This window comes from Hydra vulgaris, chromosome 05 (genome assembly GCF_038396675.1).
Source record: "Hydra vulgaris chromosome 05, alternate assembly HydraT2T_AEP".
Taxonomy (NCBI): domain Eukaryota; kingdom Metazoa; phylum Cnidaria; class Hydrozoa; order Anthoathecata; family Hydridae; genus Hydra; species Hydra vulgaris.
Genome location: NC_088924.1, coordinates 27,147,282 through 27,172,500, shown reverse-complemented (window position 1 = coordinate 27,172,500; position 25,219 = coordinate 27,147,282). Strand labels below are relative to the sequence as shown.

General features: G+C 27.1%; 2 protein-coding genes across 2 annotated transcripts; both read left to right on the top strand.

The window, feature by feature from the left end:
• Nucleotides 1-2,815: 2,815 nt before the first annotated feature.
• On the top strand, nt 2,816-3,202 carry LOC100215496 (intraflagellar transport protein 20 homolog). The gene has a single exon (XM_065796924.1). It carries the CDS (start codon nt 2,816-2,818, stop codon nt 3,200-3,202), a length of 387 nt encoding a protein of 128 aa, XP_065652996.1.
• A 9,608-nt stretch (nt 3,203-12,810) lies between these two features.
• Nucleotides 12,811-23,677, top strand: LOC136071935 (DDB1- and CUL4-associated factor 7-like). Its single transcript, XM_065797784.1, has 9 exons — nt 12,811-13,091; nt 18,866-18,967; nt 19,097-19,195; nt 19,448-19,561; nt 22,218-22,283; nt 22,424-22,515; nt 22,606-22,723; nt 22,823-22,940; nt 23,072-23,677. Exons 1-9 carry the CDS (start codon nt 12,954-12,956, stop codon nt 23,242-23,244), a joined length of 1,020 nt encoding a protein of 339 aa, XP_065653856.1. The 5' UTR covers nt 12,811-12,953; the 3' UTR covers nt 23,245-23,677.
• Nucleotides 23,678-25,219: the final 1,542 nt, after the last annotated feature.

Genomic DNA, 25,219 nt, shown 5'->3' with positions numbered 1-25,219 from the left:
CAATCTTCATCTTTTCACTTCCAGTAACAGCCTTGTTGGAAGCGAAGATGTTTAGAAAGTATATATATATGTATATATATATATATTGATTATATATGAATTATATATAAATATATATGAATATAAATTATTTTTATTTTTTTAATTTACATACACTGTGATTGAAAAATTGGTAAACATGGGAGGAGTGCTACTACATTGACTGACAAATAGGTAGAACATGCGAGGAGTGTTGCTGCATCAACTTTGGGTTTTTGTTTTATATATATATATATATATATATATATATATATATATATATATATATATATATAGATCTATAGTTTGTTGGCTTTGGGAAGAGCGGAAGGAAAAAAGTGATTCTTACGCCAACATATACGTCACTTTTAATTACTTTTAACTTTCGTCCAACATTTCCGTGTTGGACGAAAGTAAAAACCATTAATTTAATTACAAATTAATCGTTTTTTAAAAAAACCACAAAAACGCAAATTTAATTGACCAGAATGTTTTTAAAAACATTCTGAATGTTTTTAAAACATTTTGAATGTTTTTAACAATATAAACAATGTTTTTATTTTAATTTTTTTTAATAAAATGTTTTTATTTTTATTTTTTTTAATAAAATGTTTTTATTTTAATTTTTTTTACTGTAAATCATGCGCGGAGTGTTGCTACATCGACTATCTTATAGCCTGACTCGCAAGGGAGTGCTGCTACATCGACTGACAAATAGCCTGACTCGCAAGGGAGTGCTGCTACATCGACTGACAAATAGCCTGACTCGCAAGGGAGTGCTGCTACATCGACTGATATATATATGTATGTATATGTATATATATATATACATATATATATATATGTATATATATATATACATATATATATATATATATATATATATATATATTTATATATATATATATATATGCAGTGCTCGAAGTAGAGAAAAAAAGTAACAGGATGGTATTTGGTAAATTAAAAATACCATCCTGCCTAATGATTGTTATATAGAGAGATTAAATATAAATTTTCAGAAAGAGAAGAAAAAAACAAAGAATAATAAAAAAAAAGATAGCTGCCCCATGCCAAACCCTCAGTCGATGTAGCAGCACTCCACTGCGAGTCAGGCTAATTGTCAGTCGATGTATGTACCGAAGCCCCCAGCAGCAGGCTATTTTAGTATAATGTCAGACTGTTCAAGTAGTATAAGATAAATATGTGTGTTTGTGTGTGTGTGTGTGTGTGTGTGTGTGTGTGTGTGTGTGTGTGTGTGTGTGTGTGTGTGTGTGTGTGTGTGTGTGTGTGTGTGTGTGTGTGTGTGTGTGTGTGTGGAAAAAAAAGACAAAAAATTTTTAGTACTTTTTGTGTTAATAATGTATTTATAAATAAAAAGAGGGTTCTCTACTATTTTAGGGTGGTAGCCCTCCCATTAATGGCTTGAGATGGTAGCACTATAAACAATGTTTGTAATAAACTTCTTTTTTTTTTTTTTTTTTAAATGTGTTAAGTTTAGATGGAAATGTTCAAATTATTTGTGACTTGAGGAAGACAGTTAGGAAGAAATATTTGAAGCTAAGCCAGTTATGTGTCAATTTCTTCCTGAAAAGTGTATTGTAAAAAAAACACGGAAGTGAAAAATATAAGAAAACTGTGGAAAATATGCTAAAGGTGCTTCTTTCGTCTAGATTGCTCTCAATAATGCTGACTATTTTCACTTAATAAAAGAACAACCTGCACAAAAACAATTAAGAACAATGTTTACTATCATCAGATATTGTTAGAAATAATAATCAAAAACAATCAATATAGAAAAATATTTTTAGAATGAATAATCTTCTGATACCAATAAACAACTTAAACCTACACTGAACGGTCACCTACCTAAAGGAATTGTTGATAATTTTGTTTCCCGACTAGATCCTCTAACTACAGAAGAAGATGTTATTAATTGTATCTATACTATTGCAAATATCTAAATTATCCTCAATGCTCTTCATATATATATCTGCATCCGTTTTTGCTATAAAAAATATGTGTTTTGAATATGACTTAGTTATGCTCTAAAAGCATTGGTTAATGCCTTATTGAGGTTGGTTTGTTAAACAATGTTCATTATGATTTTTATGGATTATGTTAATTTGCTAGACAATGTTCATAATAATTAGTATGGAATTGGCTTATCTAATGTGATTATAATTGGTGATCATAATAATTAGTATGGAATTGGCTTATCTAATGTGATTCTAATATATATAATTGGTGTATAATTTAAATATTTATTTCTGGAGATTTACATTAAATTATACCTCCCCACTCCTCCTCCCCACTCCACCTCCCCACTCCACCTTCCCCCTAACAGCGTTTAGTTACAATGTAATTACGCTTAATTAAAAAGAAGGTTACTTAGAAAATCAGATCTTTAAAATAAATAAATTATGTTTAGTGATCTAATTAAAGTAACTAATTAAGTAAAAAAATTTTAAATAATTAAAGTTTATAGTAAATTAAAGCAAAAACAATTTAAAAGGATATTTATGCAAACAATTGTATTTTTTGTTTTTTATTTTATTATAACGAAAAATTAAAATTATTTTTATACTAGTTTAAGTAAAAAATTCTAAATTTTATTAAGAATTTTTGTTTTTGTGTGTGTTTTTTTTAAATATTTTTTAAAATTCTAAAATTAAATAAAGTTTTTGTGTTTATTTTTGCAACTAAATTCTATTTTAAATTGATTTAATATCAGGTGAAATAAGTATTTTTTTTTGTAATTAAGTTATATTTCACAATTTTTTAGGATCATTAAAAATCTATGCCTACTTATTCAGAAATTTTTTTTGATGAAATGTGCAAAGTTCGTTTACTTGAACCTGAGGTAAGTGAGCAAACCAATGAACTTAAAAATGAATGCCAAGAGTTTGTAAATAAGATTTTTAAGTTTCAAACTATTGTTAATGATGTTATTAAAACAGTTGATGAAATAGCTGCTGAAGTTGAAAAAGAAAAGGTTAAGGCCATTGGCTCAAGAAATTTGCTTAAATCAATGGCCAAGCAACGTGAGTCCCAGCATCAACAGCTTCGTGCTTTAATAGGAGAGAAGCAAGTGCAATATGAACAATATAGTTTACATTATAACTCTTTACTCAAGTTAGAAAAAGAACAACGGGATTTCATAGATCAATTTTTACTTAAAAAATAATTTTTTTTTTAAAGATTTTAAGAAATTTCCAAATATTGTGTGACACTTTGCAGACTAGTGGACATTTTTTAAATTTTTTACTTATTGAGGAAAATTCTTTTATGCTTTGAAAAAATAAAACTAACCAAATAATTCATATAGTACTCTAAAATTATGCATAACTACTGTTTTGTTTTTTTGAAATATATATTAGTATAGAAAATATATATTATAATATAGTAGTTTTTTTTTATAGAAAAATGTCTTCGCTTTTTTTTAAAAAAGAATCGTTTCCAAATAAAATATTTTTAATTATATGTTTAAGTATTGTTAAATAAATAATTATTTATAAATAGGAATGGTAAAAATAATTTATTTATTTTAAAGTCATTTTACAATGTGAACAATAATAAAAAATATCTTTAAGAAGTTGTAACTTTTATCTCCTCTTTTAACTTTTGTTGTCTTTTTTCCCCTTAAATTTTAAAGTTTAATTAGCTTTTGGAGTTTTTGCAACAAACCTAAAAGCATTATCCAAGTTTAAAACCAAATGTTGACTCCTAAAAGATTATTTGATTTTATTAAAGAACTCAATTAAGGTTTCATTAAACATTTAAAGTTTGATAGGAAATATCTAAGGAATATAATCAGAAAAAACTACTGCTTTTAATCAATTATTATTAGTAAAGCATTTAAAAAGTGTATACACATTTTAAAAAATCACCGAAAAAGATCATATATGATCTTTTTTATTTCTTTTATGTTTTCGACATATTGTTAAAATATTTGTTTTCTTTTAAATTTTGTTATAATTACTAATAAAAAATTGCGTCCCCTAAGACTGCAATCTTATTTTTAAATATTGTGCAATAATAAACCTTTTTAAAACAAAATGGGACGATGTATAGTATGTCACTATGTATAGTAGGTCACTTTAAAAAATTCCCGCGATTTGTCAAGGTATTTATATATTTTATCTATATATAAAGCATCTTGGGGAGATATGCTATATCTCCGTATCTTGTAATTATAATAATGCTAAATATTTTCATTTTTTTATGTTTGTAATGCAAAGTATAAGGTACAAAATAAGATTAAAATATTTTTACAATTTTTGCTTAATTTTAAACTTTATCATTTACAGCATCAAATTTTGTATTTATTTCAAAATATGTTTGTTACAATGCAAAACTTTTTATTATCGATTTAATGATTCTAAAAACATTCTAGATTAACTCTTGGTTTTTTTACTGGTATCAGGCTATCAACTTTTTAGTTTAATATATTGCAATTTGATTAGGTTTAGAAATATTCATTCAGTGAACAAGTAATTATAAATTTGTTTTAACTATTTTCGTGCTTTTAATGAAAAAAAGTGATAAACATTTTTGTTGTTGTTGTACTTCGTTGTAACATTTTTAATACTCTTTTTATTATTCAATCTAATGTACAAAAAAAATTTACTTAGTATATTATTAGTATAATAATATTAAGAAAGTTTGCTAAATAATCGATTTGTATATGGTTTATTGATTTTAAATCTCTTTCCATTTTGCAGATTAACTTAATAAAACTAAATTTACATAAAATATATTACTAAAGCTTGTTCATACGATACGTAATGCACTCTCTCCAAGTTTTCTTACTTTTACCTCTACCAGTTTTCTCCTGAAACTGCTACTTCTCTACATGTTGATACCCAAACCACTTTAATCATCTCTGACAAAATTTGTTTGTTACAACGTTTTTCTAATTTCTGTCTAAGATAATGTCTCCTTTTCTTGTTTTGTAAGAGTCTTACCACACATCCATCTGATCATCATCTTCTCTTTCGACAAATACCATAACATATAAATACTAAAGTTTATACATATATGTAAGGATATTATATCTCAACATCTAAATAAATAGAAAACAAATATGTTTATATTATTCTACTCCACGTTTTTCAATTTCTTGTGAAGTTGCTATATTAAACCATTTTGAATTTTGTTCGTCTTTCTTACAAGAACGCCTCTATTGAGAACAAATGGCTTTTTATTATACTTTTATTAAGAAGTTAATGTAGAAAGGTACTAACTTGATGCTAAGTTCCATTATTCTCAGTTTATTAAATCTTGCAACTTAATTCACTGTTGAAGATTTCCAGAGACTTTTGGAAATAGTTTAGTATTTATAGCATAATGCGGTAGTGGAGTAGTGGTAAGAGCGCTCGCTTTGTAAGCGAGAGGTTCTGAGTCCCTGGAAGTACCGCGCTCAACTTAGTTTCTCCGCGCAGCGGCCTTGCTCGGCAAGGTTCGTGTTTCGGAGTTAAAGAGTTGAGAGAGGGTTGCATCACGAATAACAACTAAAAAAAACACACACAAAAAAATGAGTAGCCTCCTCGACTGTAGTGGCCCCCCTCGGGCCTTGGGGAGGTGAATAATCTAAAAAAAGTAAAAAAAATTAAAAAAAGTATCATGTATAACTAAAGTCTGACTATCTTACGATTAGTCTTCTCTCTAGTATTATCTTCTTCATTTAGAAGTTTTAAGATTATTAAATCATTTCTTTCTAACTGCAGAATTAAAGTCATTCACAAAGGACTACAAACATCTTCATTTCCAGTGACTTTAAGAGTACTGCAAGGTTCTATCTTTGCTCTTGTATCGTTTTTCGTCTACAACAATATTCTTCCTGACAATCTTACATCTTACATGGCTTTTTTTTTTTTGCTGATCACTCAACTTTAAACTCTCGTCTTGGCATTTTGATCGCTCAGAACAAGCAGCCGATCTTTAATCTGATCTCTCTTTGGTAACAGCTTGGGCAGGCAATGACTTTTGGGTTTTAACTCCAACAAAGTTATTTACTGCTAACAACTATTGCAATATTGTTAACATTTCCATATTGACGAATAACAATCCTCTGACTCTCATTCAAGGACGAAAACAAATTGTAAATTTAATTGGGTCTGATTTATATACCAAGTTTGAGTCTCTCTCATTATTCTTAGGTTTCATCAGTTTTCTTTTTCTATCAATACTATCATAGTTGCTGCTCAAACGAGTTATCGCCTCTAGTTCGATCAGTCAAAACTTGATCTCACTTGGCCTGTCATTAAACAAAGTCGCATTCTTTAGCTAGATCGTCGCACATCTCAAAACTCTCACCAATCTTTATGTTTTTCTGACTCATTCAGCCTGCCACTTTTTAAGTCTTCAGTCAACCGTTTCCTTTTTCTTTAACGCTATCCTTTGTTTTCTAGTCAGTATTTAATATTTAGTAAATGTGTAAATAAATTTGTAATACATAAAATATTATAAATTTTTTCGTAGTCCTGGCAATCAACCCCTGCTAAAGCTCATAATTTTGCCGGGACAGGGTCGGGTTGGTAAAAAACTGTATGCTACTGGAGCTGCAACTTTATTGCGCTTTCAGATTATGAAGGTATAAAAAAGTATAACAGAAAAGCTAATTTAGGCTGAATCAAGGTGTCAACGCCAACCATCAAGAACTACATTATCACAAAAAACAATGTTAAATACGTGTTCATCTCTAAATAACTAACAAAGATGTAATAAAATTACTGGAGTTGCATATAGGACATTGATTTCAATGATTAGTGTGTATGTTCTATTTTAATAAACTACCATGGAGACATTTAGTATTGCATTATGATGGCATCACCTACTGCATTTTGTGGCATTTTTGAAAAGCACTTATAAAACGTCATAAATTGTCAATTTTTAAGTTTGATGCTAAACAGAATACTAAGTAAGCAGGGCTCTGGCCCCAGCTAAAAATGAGACTTTTTACAAACCCAGTCCCAGTCTCGGCAAATTGTAAGATTTAGGAGGGGTTAATAGCCAGGGCTAGGCAGTATATTATAATACTTTATATATTATAACTTTATGCATGCATATTTTCAACGATTTTTATAGCCTGAAAAAAAAAATTTTTTTAAGCCTGATTACACTAAAAGTTTTATTCTTATCAGTGACTGATATATCTACTTTCTAATTTATTTTTTAAGATTTGTTTTTTTGTTGAAAACAAGTAAAAGTTAATAATAGGGGGGAAGAGGAGTTGAAGGTTTTGTTCAAGTGCAAAGAAAAAGCTAGATAAGTAAAAAAAAAATTATCAAGTAAGGCTACAGATAGAGTATAAGCGTGCAACTTTTCTGAATGACGAGCCAAGCGAGAACGAGTTTTAGTTGATCGAACAAGAGATGATAGCTCCTTTAAGCAGCAACAATAATAGTATTTATAAAAAAATCAAAGAGATACAACCTTACAACAATGAGGGAGTGGCTCAAGCTTTGGAGATAAAACAGATCCAATTACATTTACTATGTGTCTTTAAACCTTATCTGAGAGTAAAAGGTTTGTTATTTGTCAATATAGGTTGTCATCAGTATTGCAATAGTTGTTTGCAGTAAATAACTGAGTTTTGTTGGAGTTAAAATCCACAAGTCACTGCAAGCCTCAAGCTTTTATAAAGGAGAGATCAAATTAAAAATCGGCTCTAAGTGATCAAAAAGAGAAGAAAACGATCACAGTTGTCAAATTAAACAGCTTTGCTTAAATGCAGATTAATATTACAAAATTCTAAATTACTCAACCTAACTATTAAACCTAAATTACTTAACTTTATTAATAAACCTCTTAATAAGACAACATAGAATATAATACAATAATCTTAATATAGAGGGTGGGGGCCTCCAACTCACTAGCCACGGTACTGCTGAGCTTAATTACAGCAGTATGCAGTATTGCACGAAGGTTTCAAAAATGTTGTATTTATTAGGTCAATAAATAGTCGTCAACCAACTAAATCTTTGTATTCTTTAGCTAGTTATGTAGACATTGTTTAGCAGACCTACCAATACCAATACCAAAATATATTTTTCTCAGTATGATGAGTAATGTTCTCAGTCAAAAATTCCGCGCATACCCACTAAGAAAACTTGAACAATGTTGTATTTGTATTGATTATATATATTTGTTGCATTATTATTGGTTATGTAGATTGCAATAATATTTTTATATTAGGTGGCCGTGGCGCAGTGGTTAGAGCACTTGCTTAATAAGCAGGAGATCCGGGTTCGAAACAAGCTTTGGACATATTTTCGTGTCATGGTAAGGAAGGAGGCGTGAACTTCCTGGTTAAATGCACTTCCGCGGTGCCCTGTGACAAGACCGTTGGGTCTTCTTGAGACACCTAAATAACAACAACAAAAAAGTATTATCAAGATTATTGTAATAACACTTTTGTTTTGTTATTATTTTTTATGTAGGCAGTATTTCACTACAATGAAATATCAAAAAATCATTTAGATAACGTTTAAAATTATCAAGATAATCGTAAATCTAATCACTATTTAGGGTTCGTCCATAAAGTACGTATGCCACAAGTTTAACAACATAAATTTAATTTACCGATCGTATAAGATGTTAACGTTAAATGGGTAATGCAATTAGTTTCAATAAAAAAAGGTTGAGAGTTCGAACCCCAGTCTTTTCATAGTTTATTTTTTTTCTAAAAAAAAATTGTTTTAATAGATACACACATCTGCCGTATTTTTTAAATGACGAATTAAATAAATTAACTTTACACAGTGGGGACGTATATTTACAGCACCCACCCACTGTCTCAGTAAGTCCGTAAAAAACGATTTTGATGCGAATAGAGTGATATCACGGAAGTATAAAACAGACGGAAGTTCAACCGCATTGAAATGCCTCAAGACTATGCTTGTAACCTTTTGTTTCGTAAACAAAAAGAAAACGATATGGAGACAGTACTTAAACGCCTAATCTTTATATTTTAAAATTTAAAGATATAGTAAAAACATTGAATAAGAAATAACAAAACGAAAATAGCAACTTTTTCTTAAACTTCGTATTAAAAAGAATAACTCATATAAAATTTTAGGAATATTTGTTGGAGTTAATTATTATCTCCAACAAATATTCCTGAAATTTCATCTCTTGTATCTAAATTGAATCTGAAAAAATCATAAGCTCTAAGCAGCATTCGCACAAACATTCTTATAGATTTTAACTATGAATTTTCAAATATTCTTTCTAAACTATTTATTATCTTATACATAAAAGGAACATTTCCTGAGATTTTGAAATTATCTTGCGTTATTCTAATATTTAAAAATGGCTTTAAACATTCATGCACTAACTATAGATCTATTTTTCTTTTATCTAACATTAGTAACCTACTTGAAAACTTATGTTTTCTAGAGTGTACTCTTTTTTAAATTCATTCAATTGTTTTAATGATTTTCAATTTGGTTTTCAATCAAAAAATTTTACTTGCCATGCATTAATAATTATAACAGAAAAAATTAGGAAAGCTTCTATTTCTTTTTGACTCCTTAAATAAAAATTTACCATCTTCCATTACAAACTTGTTCACAGAAAGTAGGTTAGTACATTCCTACTATACTAGAAATATATGCAATGGAAAACTAAATATACCATCTTTTAAAACTCAGAAGTATGGTAAACGTTCTATTGTGAACGAAACAGGAGTCTTGTATGCATTTTGAATGAGCCCAAAAAAATACACCCTAAAATACCTTTTCTCCATCTTAAACAAAATCAATTTAAAAATGTTTTGAAAAACATTTTATTCTAACTTTTATACATTATTGTCCTTGCTATTAAAATATTCTTTTAATTTTTTTTTCCTTTTTACTACTTTTATCATCAGTGCTTTTTGTTTGTTTACTTTTTCTTTTTATTATTATTATTATTACCCGCAAGTTATAATTTCTACATGTTTATTTTCAATGTATGTTTTATCTGCTTTAATCTTTGTGTTTACGGTCCATGTTTATGTACGGTATGTGTTTCAATGTATCTCTTTGCTTATTATTACTTATATAATATTTGAAAATAGGTGTCACTCCTTTGATCAGATTTCTGTATGAGTGACACCATCCTGATTAATCATTAACTTATTACTATAAATAACTTTATGTTTATAACTACCATTATAATATTTTTTATTACTGTTATTTTTCTTTTACTGTAATTATTGTAAACATACTTATTATTTGTATTAATTTTGTTATCTTATGTTATTATTATATATTATTGTTATTACTACTATTATTATTGTTATTATTATTTTTTATATTATCTTTAATAACATTGGAAAAATGATTTACGGAAAATAAATAGCTTGTTATTGTTGTTGTTGTTTTACTGTTGTTGTTGTTGTTAGATAAATAGAGTATTACAAGCTTGAATGGAGGTAGTCCTTCAGTTAAGCGGAGTAATTATTTATTTGCTTCTTTACGCTTTATTTGAGGTTTAGAACAACCTCAACTTTGTTTTAACTCTATTCAGAACAGCTATGACCTTAAATCTGACCCTAATCATTACCTTATTATCCTAAACCTTGTCCTCACTTGATATATTTATGTATGGGGTGCATTGTTTCAGACATAGTTTCAACAAGCCCCCAAAAAGCAAATAGCAGCAAGGTTCGCGACCCGCTATTTGGTCATCCCTGGAACAATGGTTAATGAAAAGAGCTACTCGCACGCTTTTTATCTTTTTTCTTTTTGAAAGTTTCAGTTACTAAGTTTTCCGGGGAAAAAAGATAAAAAGCGTGCGAGAAGCTCTTTTCATTAACCATTGTTCCAGGGATGGCCAAATAGCGGGTCGCGAACCTTGCTGCTATTTGCTTTTTGGGGGCTTGTTGAAATTACGTCTGAAACAATGCACCCGATACATAAATATATCAAGTGAGGAAAGTGAAACGTTCACTTTCAGTCTGAAAGTGACTTTATGAAGGTAAAAAATAACACACAGAAAAAAAAAAAAAATTTTTATTCAAGTATAGCAAGCAGAAGAATTTATTTTGCAGTTGTTATTTATGTCTAATAAGACTTACATCTCTACCTGCTCCGAGTATTAAATAAAAAATCATTGTGTATGAAAACAGAATGAAAACTATGAAAGCAGTGCCGTGGCTAGTGGGTCAAGCCCTCCCCCCCCCCTCCCTATCCTAAAAAAAACAAAAAACAAAATCATTAATCTGTTATTAGGGATCCAGAATCTAAAAATAATTTTTCCACAAGGTATTGCTAAATAAAAATCTCCTTAAATTCAAAAAAGGGCCCCTAAATTTGCAAATGGGCTTCCTAAATTCCCCTAGCAACGGCTTTCTATGAAGTCTTTGTAGTTAAAAAATTACAAAAACAAAAACAAAAAATGAGCGCGCAAATAAATAAAATAAGGCAAAAAAACGATTGGGTAGTTGTCATTCGTAATTAATTGCCTCAACTTTTTTTAGGGGGATAAAATTAATAAAAATAAGCTATGAAAAAAAAAATTAAAAAAATTAAATATTTAATATTACTTTTTCTATGTACAATTAAATAAATATTAAAGTTTAAATTTGTTGAATACTTTAAAACTTATAATAAAATTGTCTTTGTAAACATAGCTTAAACATAAATAACCTCCTAAATAATTTTTTTTTCAAGTATTTATGTATCGATTTAAATGTCGAAATGGTGTCTTCATTTATTTACAGTTAATATGAAATCTTACCTTAAGCTACAGTGCTTTTTGTTAATTCAAAAATTAAATATATATTTTTTTATAGTTTAAAGAAAAGTTTTGACAAATGAGTAAATAATAAAAGAACTTATAAGAATTGAAAAAAAGAATTAAATATTTCCAACAATTTTATTAGCAACTTTTTTATGATAAGCATTTACTTAACTAATGAAAATAATTTGATGTTATCGCTTTATCTTTTTTATACAAATTGATTTAAAGATATTTTTTATCTGTAACTTATTATTGATTAATCGATGCATTTTTATTTAGTTCCTTGTTTAGGTTATTAAACATCTTGGTGTATTGATTAAATGCAATCTTTCGTGGATTTCTCATAATGATAAATTTTGAAAAAAAAAAAATTTCTGAGGAATTAGAAAAGTTTCTTAGAAATTATTGAAAGCATACTGTTAGCTTACTAACTCGAGCTAACTGCATGCTTTCTATAATTTGTTGTTAAACTCATAAAGTTACTTTTAAAAATCTTTACTTTGGGTTATTTTATACTCATCTTAATTACTGTTGTCAAGTTTGGGTTTAAGTTACCGACTATCACACTAAAAATTTGTAGTCTCAATGATTAATTCAGACGCACTGTCCTTTCAAAAAAACCTTTTCAGTGCTATTAAAACATGTTAATCTTTTTTTTCGTTTTTGTATCTCTAAATAAAAAATAAGTTTACCCTCCTCGATGTAAAACTTTTTCTTTAGCACTAAAAAAGTGCCATTATATTATAATATATTTCTAACAGAGTATGTCTGTACTACAGACATACTATGTTAAAAGTATAATGAATATGTGTGTGCGTTTATATGTTTATTGTTAGTCCTATTATGTTTAGTAATTATAATTCTTTTTATTATAAAGTAGTAATTATGATAATAATAATTATTATCATTGTTATTGTTATTATTAGTAGTATTTCTCTTACTATTATTATTATTGTTATTTAAATAAATAATATTTTTATTTGTTTGTTTTTCTTAAGTATAATATACTGAACAATTTAATATTTTATAACAAAAATTGAATTATGCATATTTTTTATTTAATAGTTTGATGAAATACTTAAAATGATTGTAAATTTTAGTCAATTTTTTTAGGAGAAAGAAAAATAATTATTATGTTAAAAATAGAATGTTGAACAAATTAGGTTGTAATTTATGTAGAAAACAGTAGTTATTCCAAAGTTTTGAAAATGACCACTCAGCCAAAACGTAAAGAAATTTATAAGTACAATGCTCCATGGATTGTTTATGGAATGAGTTGGAGTGTTCGTCCTGACAAGCGTTTTCGTTTGGCTGTTGGTAGTTTCATTGAAGAGTACAGCAATAAAGTAAGACAGTTTTATGCTATTGTATTATAATTATTACCTATTTGTTTTATAATGTATATTTATAATGTTCAGAGAGTCCCTATTTTTACTCTTAATTTGAGCAACAAATTGGGGGCCCATCTTAGAAGGATTTATATATATTTTTTAAAAGAATAATCACAAACATCAAAAGGTTTGCAATTTAGGTTTAATACTTTCCTTTTACGTTTGCAAATGCTGAAAATAATTAACTGGAAACTGTGTATGTTGATTATGCTTTATTTTTTAAATTGTTTTTTAAAATTGTAAGTAGAGTTGAACAAAAGATAGTCATAATTTAGTAAGTTTTTATATACTATAATAAAATTTAGACTAAAATAAATAAAAATAAATATTTTTCTTTTTTATAATCTTAATTTTATCATACTTTAGAAAAGCTTACTAAGTATATATGAAGTAATTATTAAAGTATAACAGTCTCATACTCATACATTATTTACAGCATATGTTTATTTGGGTGCATCCAACAAAAGAAGTTGCATAAATAATAACATTTTTTTGTTTTTGTTTAAAAATCTTTAAAAAATATATTGCTTTTTCAAATATTGATAATCATTGTTTACTGATTACTGTTCCCTTTTTTCACTTAAAAGTCATCATAAATTTCTTAGCAATGTTTTCTGTTAAATAATAAACATATTAAAGTGTAAATGAAATAAGTAGACACTTTTCTTCAAACTTCTAAAATTAAATTATTACATTAATAAAAAGTTCTTTCAAGTTCTTTTAAGTTAAATTTAAAAAGGTTTAAACTTTGTGTAGCTAAGTAACCATGCAAATTTTGTGTAGCTAAGTAATTGTGCAGATTTTGTCTAACTAAGTAGCCATGCAAAAGTATGTTAAGTCTTCAGTATAAAATTTTTTGTTTAATTAAATTGAGTTTAAACATAATTAAAAAAGAGATGAAAGAAAAAAGTAAAATTAATTTTATTAAAACTTTTTATTTTATTTATGTTGCTTCCTTTTTTTTCAGTAGCTGTATGTTGCTTCCTTTTTTTCAGAGCTGTAGATATTTAAATAGATAATTTAAATTTCAATTCTCAGGTTTTTTAAATTGGAAATCTTTATGTTTTTTAATTTAAATAATTTAAAATAATTTATTTTGTTTTATGAATTTAAAAACATTAGATAAAGTTTTAATAAGATACTGATTTTTTTTTTTTTTGCCACTAATTTAAAAGTTTCAAAAAAATTAATGCTAAAATTAAACAAATAAATATGTTGATAAAAAGTTGCAGTTTATAATATTGGTTAAATCATAAAGTTGAGCAAGAAAGAGAGAATAAACAAAAGTAAAGCACCAAAGTTTGTTGCAAATTTCAGAAGTTATAAACAACACATTTTTTCTATTTATTAAATTGTCTATAAGAATTTCTTCATCAACAAGTCTTTGAATGTTATGAAGACAAAAGGAGGTAATCCACTGTTATCAAAGTGGCAACCTTCCTTAACCAAAACCAAAGAAACTCAATTAATCATGGAGATGGACTTTCTACGTCAAGAAAATTGGCCCAATTTAGGACAAAGTAGTCATTCAGCAGGAGCTAAAATATTGCATGATTGGTGTGGAAAAGTTTCACTTTTTGTTTTGTCACTTCCTGAAAGAGTCTCAAAATAAGAAAATAATGAAACAGAAAATTTGACGGAAATAAACAAAATGAAAAGTGATTTAGGTGATGCTATGTCCTTGAGAACTTCAAATATCAGCAATAACTGGGTTGAAATAGTAACAAAAGGTAGTCAAAATAAAAAAGCCTTCTGATTAGTTAATTGTTGCAAATGCAATAATCAACAAAATGAATGAAATAGAGAGAAGAGAGAAAAGTATAATTTTTTACGGTGTTCCAGAATCAGCAGATCTTTTATTAGCAAAACAGAAAGTTGAAGATCAGCAGAAGATAAACCATATTTTGTCAATAATAGAAAAAGATGATGTTAAGCCTGTTTATATGAGAAGATTAAAATCACAAGTTGTGAGTAGGCCTGGCCCTATTCTGGTTGAACTTTCTGATTTAAGTATCAGAAGTCCAGTTCTGTTAACAGCAAAAAAATTAAGAAATAGCAACACTTATAATTCTGTATATATTAGCCCTGATTTAACGGAAACTGAGAGATAAATGGACTTTATATTAATGAGGGAGAGGAACAAATTAAATTCTGAATTGGTACCAGATTCGCCTTTTCGCTATGGCATCCGTGGGAATCAAGTACAAAGATTTAAAAAGTCTTTCTAATCAAACACATTCCCAAAACAGTTCAATGTTTTTGAATCATATTAAACCTTTAGCTCCTAAAGAAACTTTGAAATGCAACATCTTTTGAAAATAAATTTGATAAATTTATTTTCTAAAGATGTTATTGACACAAATCATAGACAAGTATGGATTGTCGTGTATTTCGGTAAAAAAAAATTCTAATTGGTTGTCTGTATAGGCTGAGTGATTTTATTGATATGGATGATTTTATTGATATGGATGATTTTGATTTAGTTTTTCAAGAAGCAAGAAAATTACATTTTCAATCAAAAACAATAATGACATTGAGCAAAAATTCATAAATCTGTTAAACGAAACCTATCTATATCAATATGTAAATGTCCCTACATTCCAAATGTCAGATGAAGTTGCATCAAATATGTTAGATGTAATTTTTACAAATGAATCTAGCAACGTGTGTGCAGTAGAAACAAAATTTGTGCTAAGAAATATTGACAAGGGGCATTTGATTATCTTTTTTTAATTACTGTTTAAAATATAAAGTATGCGCTTCCAAAAGACAGATATGTTAATTCTTTTATAAAAAAGCAAAATTTGATAAAATATTGCAATTCATTTCAAATGTTGACTGGGTCAATTTATTTGAGAATAAACAGGTCCCGGGAATGTAAGATGAGTTAATTTATTATACCAGCATAGCAAATAATTTGTTCATTTATTCAATTTCACATTTTAAAAATAAAGCAACTCTGTGGATAAATAAAAAATTAAAAGATCTTAGCAGAAAAAAAAGAATCTATGTTAAACAAACTGTGCTGGTAAATAAAAAATGTGAATTTGGGTAATGATTACAAAAAATTATGTCGTCTTTTAAAATCAGAAGTGAAAAATACCTTTCTCACTTACAAAAGAGATTTAGTATTGAAATCTAAGAAAATTCCCAAATTGCTCTATAAATACATTAACAATCAGTTAAATGTAAAATAGTCAATAAAGACTTTGAGAATATTAAGATTTAAATGTGTTGTAATGCATTATGGTTCAAGTAACAAAAAGAGTCCCCTTTTTATTAATGGTGTTCAACTGCTGGAATCGAAATCAGAAAGAGATCTTGGTATTTTTTTGCAATACAAATCTTAAATGGAAGGATCAAGTCACCATGGAAATTGGTAAAGCAAATCAGATGCTAGGTCGTGTATAAAAATCATTTGCGAGATTCGACTGTAAACTTTTACGTTTCCTTTATTTTACATTTATTCTCCTTTTTTAGAGTTTGCTATTCCAGTTTTGTCTTCGTATCTAAAAGGAGATTGTGATGCTATTGAAAGAGTGCAGCATAGAGCAACAAAGCATGCACCTTTAATAAGTGACCTTACATATGAAGATCGACTTGTTTTTTTAGACTTAACCACTTTAAATGTAAAAGAGGTTTTTCATTTGTAAATGACAACTTGAGAGTTTTTTTGTTTTTTTTTAATATTTTTTAAAAATTTAAAAAATTTTTTTTTTTTAAATATTTCAATTTAAAAAACTGTTTTAAATATTACAATAAATTTGCCAGACTTCCATCAAGAGAACATTTCTTTTTCAATAGAATTTCGAATCTGTGGAACTTGCTTCCAAATGAAGTCATAATAGCACAATTGTTTGATAATTTTAAAGTTGTTCTTGATTGCTGGTTGAGAAGCAATCAAGCATAACAGCTGTCAAATTTGCATGAAAACATACTCACTGGCTTTGTCAGCACAGCAAAATCTATTACTACTAACTGTGGCCATTGTTTTCAATAAAAAAAACATCTAGTTGTGACATTTAGATATACTTAGTATCACTTAACTATTTTGCAACCAAATTATTTTTTTAAATATAAATTAAATTGTTTAAACTTTTCCAAAATGTCTTTCATTAAACCCAAATCACTTTCCATTAAATGGTTATGTATGAATTTCAGTGCAAACAGCTGTTTGGCCCACTGTGTATTAGGGTTTTAATTATTATCTATACATGTAAATACAAAAGATACTATTCACAAAGAATTCAAAAAAAATGGCCACAAAAACATAGCAGAACCAAAGCAGAAAACATGACAGTACACACACATAACCATACACAGTTTCATCATTATTTTCTCTAATTTTTTCTATGAAACATTGAAACAATCTGTAAAAATGTTAATTGCCAAAAACTACCAGGACAGGCAGTTTTCATATTTGCTAATTCTGTTTTAGGCAGGTTTTTCAATGCTTTTTCATTTACTATGAGCAAAGTCTGTAATACTTTGCCACTACTGCATAAATTATAGTTATTGCTATTTTCATTTTTATAACAATAATTTATGTAGTCTAGAATTAAAATGCTTGCTATATAAGCAAAAAATATTAAATTTTAAACTTACCTGGTAGTATTACGCTCCACTTTTTTTTTTGGCACATTAATTTTGTTCATTTGTGTTTTTGATGCATTGGTCTTGTTCATTCGTGTTTTAGAGTATAAGGATTGAGAGAGGATTTTGAAAAAAATTGAGTAGCCTCTTTGACTATAGCCTCCATCTTACACCCTTACACCCCTACACCCTTGGCCTTAGGTATGTGAATTCTAGTGAAAATCCATTTTGGTTTCAGTCTTGGCCAAAATTTCAATTTTAACTGATATCGAAATTTTAGTTTCGATTCTTTTTATAAATTCAGTAAAAAACTCCATTGAAAAATACTAATAAGTAAATAGTGTGTATCTGTCTGCTTCTTAAAAATACTAAAACCACAAATAATCAAACCATGTGCAGTGCACATCATATTTTGAATCTTGCATGTATGATGTTTTATTTAAAAAAAAAAATTCTATAAGTTTTAAAAAAGAAGGCAAAGAATGGTATTTCCCGCATGTTAGCTTTTATAATTTTTTCTATGAGAAATTTTATTTTCTCATTAATAATTCATTATCTAAGATGGAAAAAATTCATCAAAAAAGTTGGGCTTGCAAGCGTTTCACGTTATCTCCAATAGTGGCCCCAAGTAGGTCAATATTATTTTTAACAGATAGTTACAAACTAATCATTTGTAACTATGTTTTTTTTGATTATCAAAACATTTGATTATGAAACATTTTCGATTATAATTGGTTGATTATAAAATATTGATTATGAAATGGATTGATTATGAAACATTTTTTATTATTAAAACATTTTTTTTTATTAATTTGTAATCAGTGTCATATTTTGATTAGTTTTGATTAGTTAATTATATTTTGATTAGTTTGTATCAGTGACATTTAGCCTGATTATGTAAACTTAAAATAATATAAACATGTGTTTGAGCAAAATACATTCATTAAAATTTACTTAAAGTTAAAATAAGATCTTTTATACTTTATGATTTGACTAATGTTATACTTTTGCTCCATGTTCTAAAGCAATGAACACTAAAAGATTCTAGATAGGTCATGTTAAAACATGTATGATTAACCTAATAAGCTAAGCAATGGGTATGTTTTGAGTAGTATAAAATTAATCAATTTTTCCAGGTTCAGATTATTCAACTTGATGAGACTCATGGTGAGTTTACTGTTCAATCAACATTTGATCATCCTTATCCAACTACAAAAATAATCTGGATTCCAGATGATGTAAGTTATTCTGTTATCATTATCAAGATATGTTTTTTGCTGTTTAAATAAATCTTTTTTTTATTATTTATACAATTTTTTAGTTGTTACTTTTTAATTAAATAGTTGTATGACTTTTTTAAAAATTAGAAAGGTCATTACCCAGACCTTGTTGCCACTTCTGGAGATTATTTGCGAATCTGGAGAGTTGGTAACGGAGAAGTGCGATTAGAAGCGTTACTCAACAATGTATGAATACTTTAGTAATTAAATGATTACAAAATAAATCATTATAATTTATTTTATTAGTAGTCAATCATTATAATTTATTTCATTAGTTAATAAATCATTATAAATTATTTCATTAGTTAATAAATCAATATAATTTATTTCATTAGTTAATAAGTCATTATAATTTATTTCATTAGTTAATAAATCATTATAATTTATTTTATTAGTTAATGAATCATTATAATTTAATTCATTAGTTTCTTATTTCAGAACAAGAACTCAGACTACTGCGCACCATTAACATCTTTTGATTGGAATGAAGTAGATCCAAATATTTTAGGCACGTCAAGCATTGATACTACATGCACAATATGGGGATTAGAGGTAATTTAAATGATTTAAAATTAACAAAAACAACAACAATAAAATATTTAAGTTAAAAATAAATGTATAATAATAATAAATACTAATAACATTAACAATACTAATGTTAAAGATCATAATAATAATAATAATAAAGTAATTGTAAAAGAAGAGATGTTGAACTATTTTCACTCAAAAAATGGTCTCGTAAAGTATTATGTGGTTTTACATAACCTTACTCAATAATTTTGAAATTTCGGAGATAAAATTTATATATTATGCAATAATCAGCATAACATAATTTAATAATTAGTATTCTTTTTAGAAATTTAAGTTATCAAATTTTAGTCACCGATTGCATTTCACCACATAGAAAATCTTAAAATTTGTGTTAAAATCAAGAGTTAAAATGCATGTTTTGTTTGATAATGAGCTTCCAGACTAGTTCTTGGCTATGACTCATTTATCTCATTTCATGGTTTGACTCATTTAATCAATATAGCTATAATTTAATGTTCTGGCTCATTTAATACAAATAAATATCATTCAACAACTTGATATTAACACAAGGTTGCCACTCAACCTGGAAATCTTGGAAAGAACATAAATCCCAGGAAAAACCTGGAAAACTTGAGTTTTTTTTTTTTAATATTCAGAGAGTACTCAAAATTATTTTTTTCCTATTTTCATAAAATAAATTTTTATCACATTTTTAACAATAACCTATGATAGCATATTAGTAATTTAAATCTATAAAAATGAGAATTTATTAGCAAGGAAAGGTGCTATTTTTTGGTTTTGCAGCTGTTTCAATAAAAGATCGCTTTGTTAAAGATAAAATCACTTTTAATGAAGTAAAACTTTAGAAATGGATAAGCTTTATTTCTCACAAAAACCATGGAGAGTTAGTTTAAACGCATCTCATTTGACTTTGCAATCAAATGTATTGAACCAATCAAACTCATTGCATTATCTATTGAATCTAATTAAAATAAACTAAAAAAGTTGTTACATTTTCTTGTTCGTTTAAAGATTATATCTGCAACAAAAAGTGATAATGCTATGCTTCAATATTCTATTAAGAAATGACATGAAAGTAAACATAATAGAGATAAAAAGGAACTTGTAAGAGCTGTATATACAAAGGTTTTGTTAAGTTTAAAGATGCTGACAAAAATAATGGTTTGTCGATGTTTAAACAAAAAAACTGCTTTAAAAAGAAAATGTGATGAAGCAGAAAAAGAATCAATGGAGTTAGATTCAGTTTTAGAACCATTAAAATCCAAAGAAACTTATTTATTATTCTAACTAAAAAGAATAATCATTACTTTATTTACATACTAAAATATGTTTTGAGTTCTATTTTAGAACTGATGTAGCTATTTTTTGAGTTCCATTTTAGAATTGATAAAGTTATTGTTTGAGTTCTATTTTAGAACTGAAAAAGCTAATTTTGAGTTCTATTTTAGAACTGACAAAGCTATTTTTTGAGTTTCATTTTAGAACTGATATATTTATTTTTTGAATTCCATTTTAGAACTGATGAAGAATATTGTTATTACATGTTTTATATGACTTTGAAAGCATTTGCATGATGGTTTTTATATTTTTTGTAACAAAGACATCTTGGGAATAAGGCAGTTCAAACGTTTGAACTTTTGCTGTTTTTCAAGAGGTTCAAGTTTGAACTTTTTTTCTCCAAAAGTTCGAACATGTATATATAACCAAAATCTTTTTTAGTTTTTGTTACTCTTAATTTTTGTTGCGCAATCCTTTTTTTCAAAAGCAACACTTTTAAAGTCAAGTTACAAATGGAATATATGAAAACAAATGATTTAGAACATTACTTTTAAGTTTCAAAGTTAAAATAGTTATGTGGTTTACATATTTTTAATTGTTAAAGAAATTCAATGATGATACCCATAAAATAGATCGCTAAAATTGCGGAAATTTAAAAGTTTGAGCTCAATAGCTCAAACTTTTTATTGAACAATCAGACACTGAAATAAAACTTGACCATCAAGAAATTGGAACAAACCTTGTTCATAAGGAAATGGCTATTTTTGAAGCTAGCAAATCTAGACCCAGGTATTTAGATTTACTTTTCAAAGCTCTTCAAACAATTCTTCCTACATACATAGAAGCTGAGAGAGCTTTTTCTAGTCTTGGACTTTTTGCTACTAAAATAAGAAGTTCTTTAAATGACAAAACTTTAGATGCACTTTTCTAAAGCAAACTATTAAGAGTACTCATTGATATTATTTACTTTTGTCCTAATTAATGGTGATAAACAAATAAATACCTTCATGCATACTTTGTATTACTTTTGCGTGTTTTAACATAACTAATATAAAGTTTGAAATAGCTTGAACTTTTTTTCGTAATAGTTCGAACATGTTCAGGTTCGAACTTTAAAAAAAAGTTCGAACTGGAAGCCCTACTTGGGAATAACCTGGAAAAATCATGGAAAAGTTAGGAAAAACTCAGGGAAAACGTTATTTACTCAGGGAACGATTTTTTAAAAATTTTAGTAGCAACCCTGTAACAAGTTAAATGAATTTTTGATTTTAAATATTAAAAAAATTCATCTTTTACAAATATTTCACTACACCACTCGCTATGATTTTTCTATACCCGTCGCTTTTGAATAAAATAAAACATTGATTTTTAACTTTAGACCGGTCAGCCGCTTGGCAGAGTGCAAGGAAATGTGAAAACACAACTTATTGCTCATGATAAGGAGGTATACTATAAAACTAATTAACATTAACAGAAATTAACATTAATAAAATAGTATCAATTTTCATTCTCTAAATATATGATTTTGCATTCTTTAGATATATGATATTTCATTCTTTAGATTTATGATATTGCATTCTTTAGGTATACGATATTGCGTTCAGTCGTGCTTGTGGTGGTCGAGATTTGTTTGCTTCAGTTGGTGGGGATGGATCAGTAAGAATGTTCGATTTGAGGTGAAAAACAATTTTCTATTTTAATGTTAATTCTTATTATTGTGTAATATGAATTTGTAATATTTATGTTAATTCCATTATACGTATCAGACATTTGGAACACTCAACAATAATATATGAAGAACCACATCATATTGGTCTTTTGCGGCTGGCTTGGAACAAACAAGATCCAAATTACTTGGCCACTTTTGCTGTTGAAAGTTTAGAGGTTGCTGAAAAATGTTTTACAAACTAATATTCTAGTAATAGCATAAATAAAGCTATTTTACGTTTCATAAAAACAATGTTTTTAGTTACATTTATTTAGACTGTTATATTGGATATGCGAATGCCATGCACGCCTGTGGCTCGGTTAAGTAATCATCGCGCTCCTGTTAATGGAATAGCGTGGGCACCACATTCTTCGTGTCATATATGTACATCAGGTTTGGTTTAACTTCTTTCTAATTATAATTTCTTGTTTAAAAATAAAAAAGGTAAATATGTTTTAAAAAAGTTAGAAAAACCTAGAATAGAAACTTTGATATGACATGTTCTTGAATAAATTTACATTTAGCTGATGACCATCAAGCACTCATTTGGGACATTCAGCAAATGCCAAGAGCTATTGAAGACCCTATTCTTGCTTACACGGCAGAAGGTGAAATTAATAATGTACAATGGGCAACCAACCAACCTGATTGGATTTCTATCTCATATAATAAAAGTATCGAAATACTAAGGGTTTAGAATAAGAATCACTATATAGTACGCTATGGCACGAGTTTTTATATATATTTTATAACTTATGAAGAACAGTTAGAAAAATACATCTAAAGAACTGGAAGAAAATTATATACAAAGAACAATGTGATATTTTATAAAAAATGCTAATGCTGCCAGTCAACTTAAAATGTTGGTGCTGAGCCACTAAATGTTAATAACATTTGAGGTAAATTTTACGAATGATAGATTAATTATGAATAACCGCTCTCGTGTTTTCTTGAAAATGGGCTGTTCAAAGTTGACGGAGATTTGAACATTCGCAGCGTTCATTTATATTATTAAATTTATTGCATTCCTCTTTTTTTTTAAAGAAAAAATTATAAAGAAGGAACATAATTTCGCATAAAACAACTTTTATTGTAAAGAAAGATTAAAATATAAATGACTTACCGACAAAGGTGTTTTATATTCAATAGAAATGAATTGTTTTTTATTACAGTTCATACAACACCACGGTGCTCTTTAAGTTTCATGCCGTGAAAATCTATTGTAGAGTAAAATCGGGTCAAATGAAATAGTTACGAGTTCATCTTTTTTTTTTACGGAAAAAAGATTTTTTAAGTTGTAGAGAAGTTTGAGTTGTGTTTAAATATATAAAGATCAAACAATTTTTTGTTTTAATTTTTCTTAGAAACTTTATTTAATTGAAAAAAAAAAAATTCATTCTACTCTAATATGTGGGGAAAATGAAATATACAAATTAATGTGTAATTTTTTTTTATTTTAATTTTTTTTTAGGTGCCCCAAGAAGACCTAACGGTCTTGTCACAGAGCACTGCAAAAAAGCATTTAACTAGAATGTTCATTCCTCTTTTCTTACCAATAGCACCCAGAGCTTGCTTTGAACCCTGGGGCTCTTGCTTCTAAAGCAAGCGCTTTAATTACCGTGCCACGGCCGCTTAATTAAAAAATGCGGCCTTAGATAACCATTTAAAATAACAACCAATAAATAAAGAATATATTTTTATTTATGTGATAATGTTGAGTATTTAAGAGATTCCGGAAGTTAATTTGAGTTGTCACTTGTGCTGAACTTTTTGGTGAAATAAATCTCAGTGCCTTTTATACATCGTATTAAAATGCATGTTTGACAAAGCCAAATCTTACATTTTAAATTTTTGCTCTGATAACATTCACTATTTTGACGGGCTGAAAATTTTGCTCAAAATATTACGGTCTTTTTTAACTTGGTTTGCTGCTGCTTTTGTTGTTGATTGATTTATCTGCTGGTCATCATCAAATCAAATATATATATATATATATATATATATATATATATATATATATATATATATATATATATATATATATATATATATGTATATTATATATATATATATATATATATATATATATATATATATATATATATATATATATATATATATATATATATATATATATATATATATATATATATATATATACTCATATGTATATATACATACATATGTATATATATATACATATGTATATATACATATATATATATATATATATATATATATATATATATATATATATATATATATATATATATATATATATATATATATATATATATATATATATATATATATATATATATATATATATGGCTATTTCCACGATAGAAGAGATAAATTTCGTGTTTAAAAATTTCTTTTTTCAAAAGGTTTTATTTCTTTAATTATAGTTTAAACACCTTAAAATTATTGTTAAAATAAATTTTGAGTAGAAAATGTTTGAACCGAGTAGATAAATTTGATGAATGTTAGCAACTGTTTGTTCTTTTTATTATTCGAAAAGTGAGTAAAATTTGAGGGCGAGAATATTTTAAACAAAACATATCCATACTTTTGTTTAGAAAGAATCTTTGAGATTACATATATGTCTTGAGTAAAAAAATTTTTACTCTTTAAAAATAATTCAAGTGTTTTTTTGTCACATACACATCTGC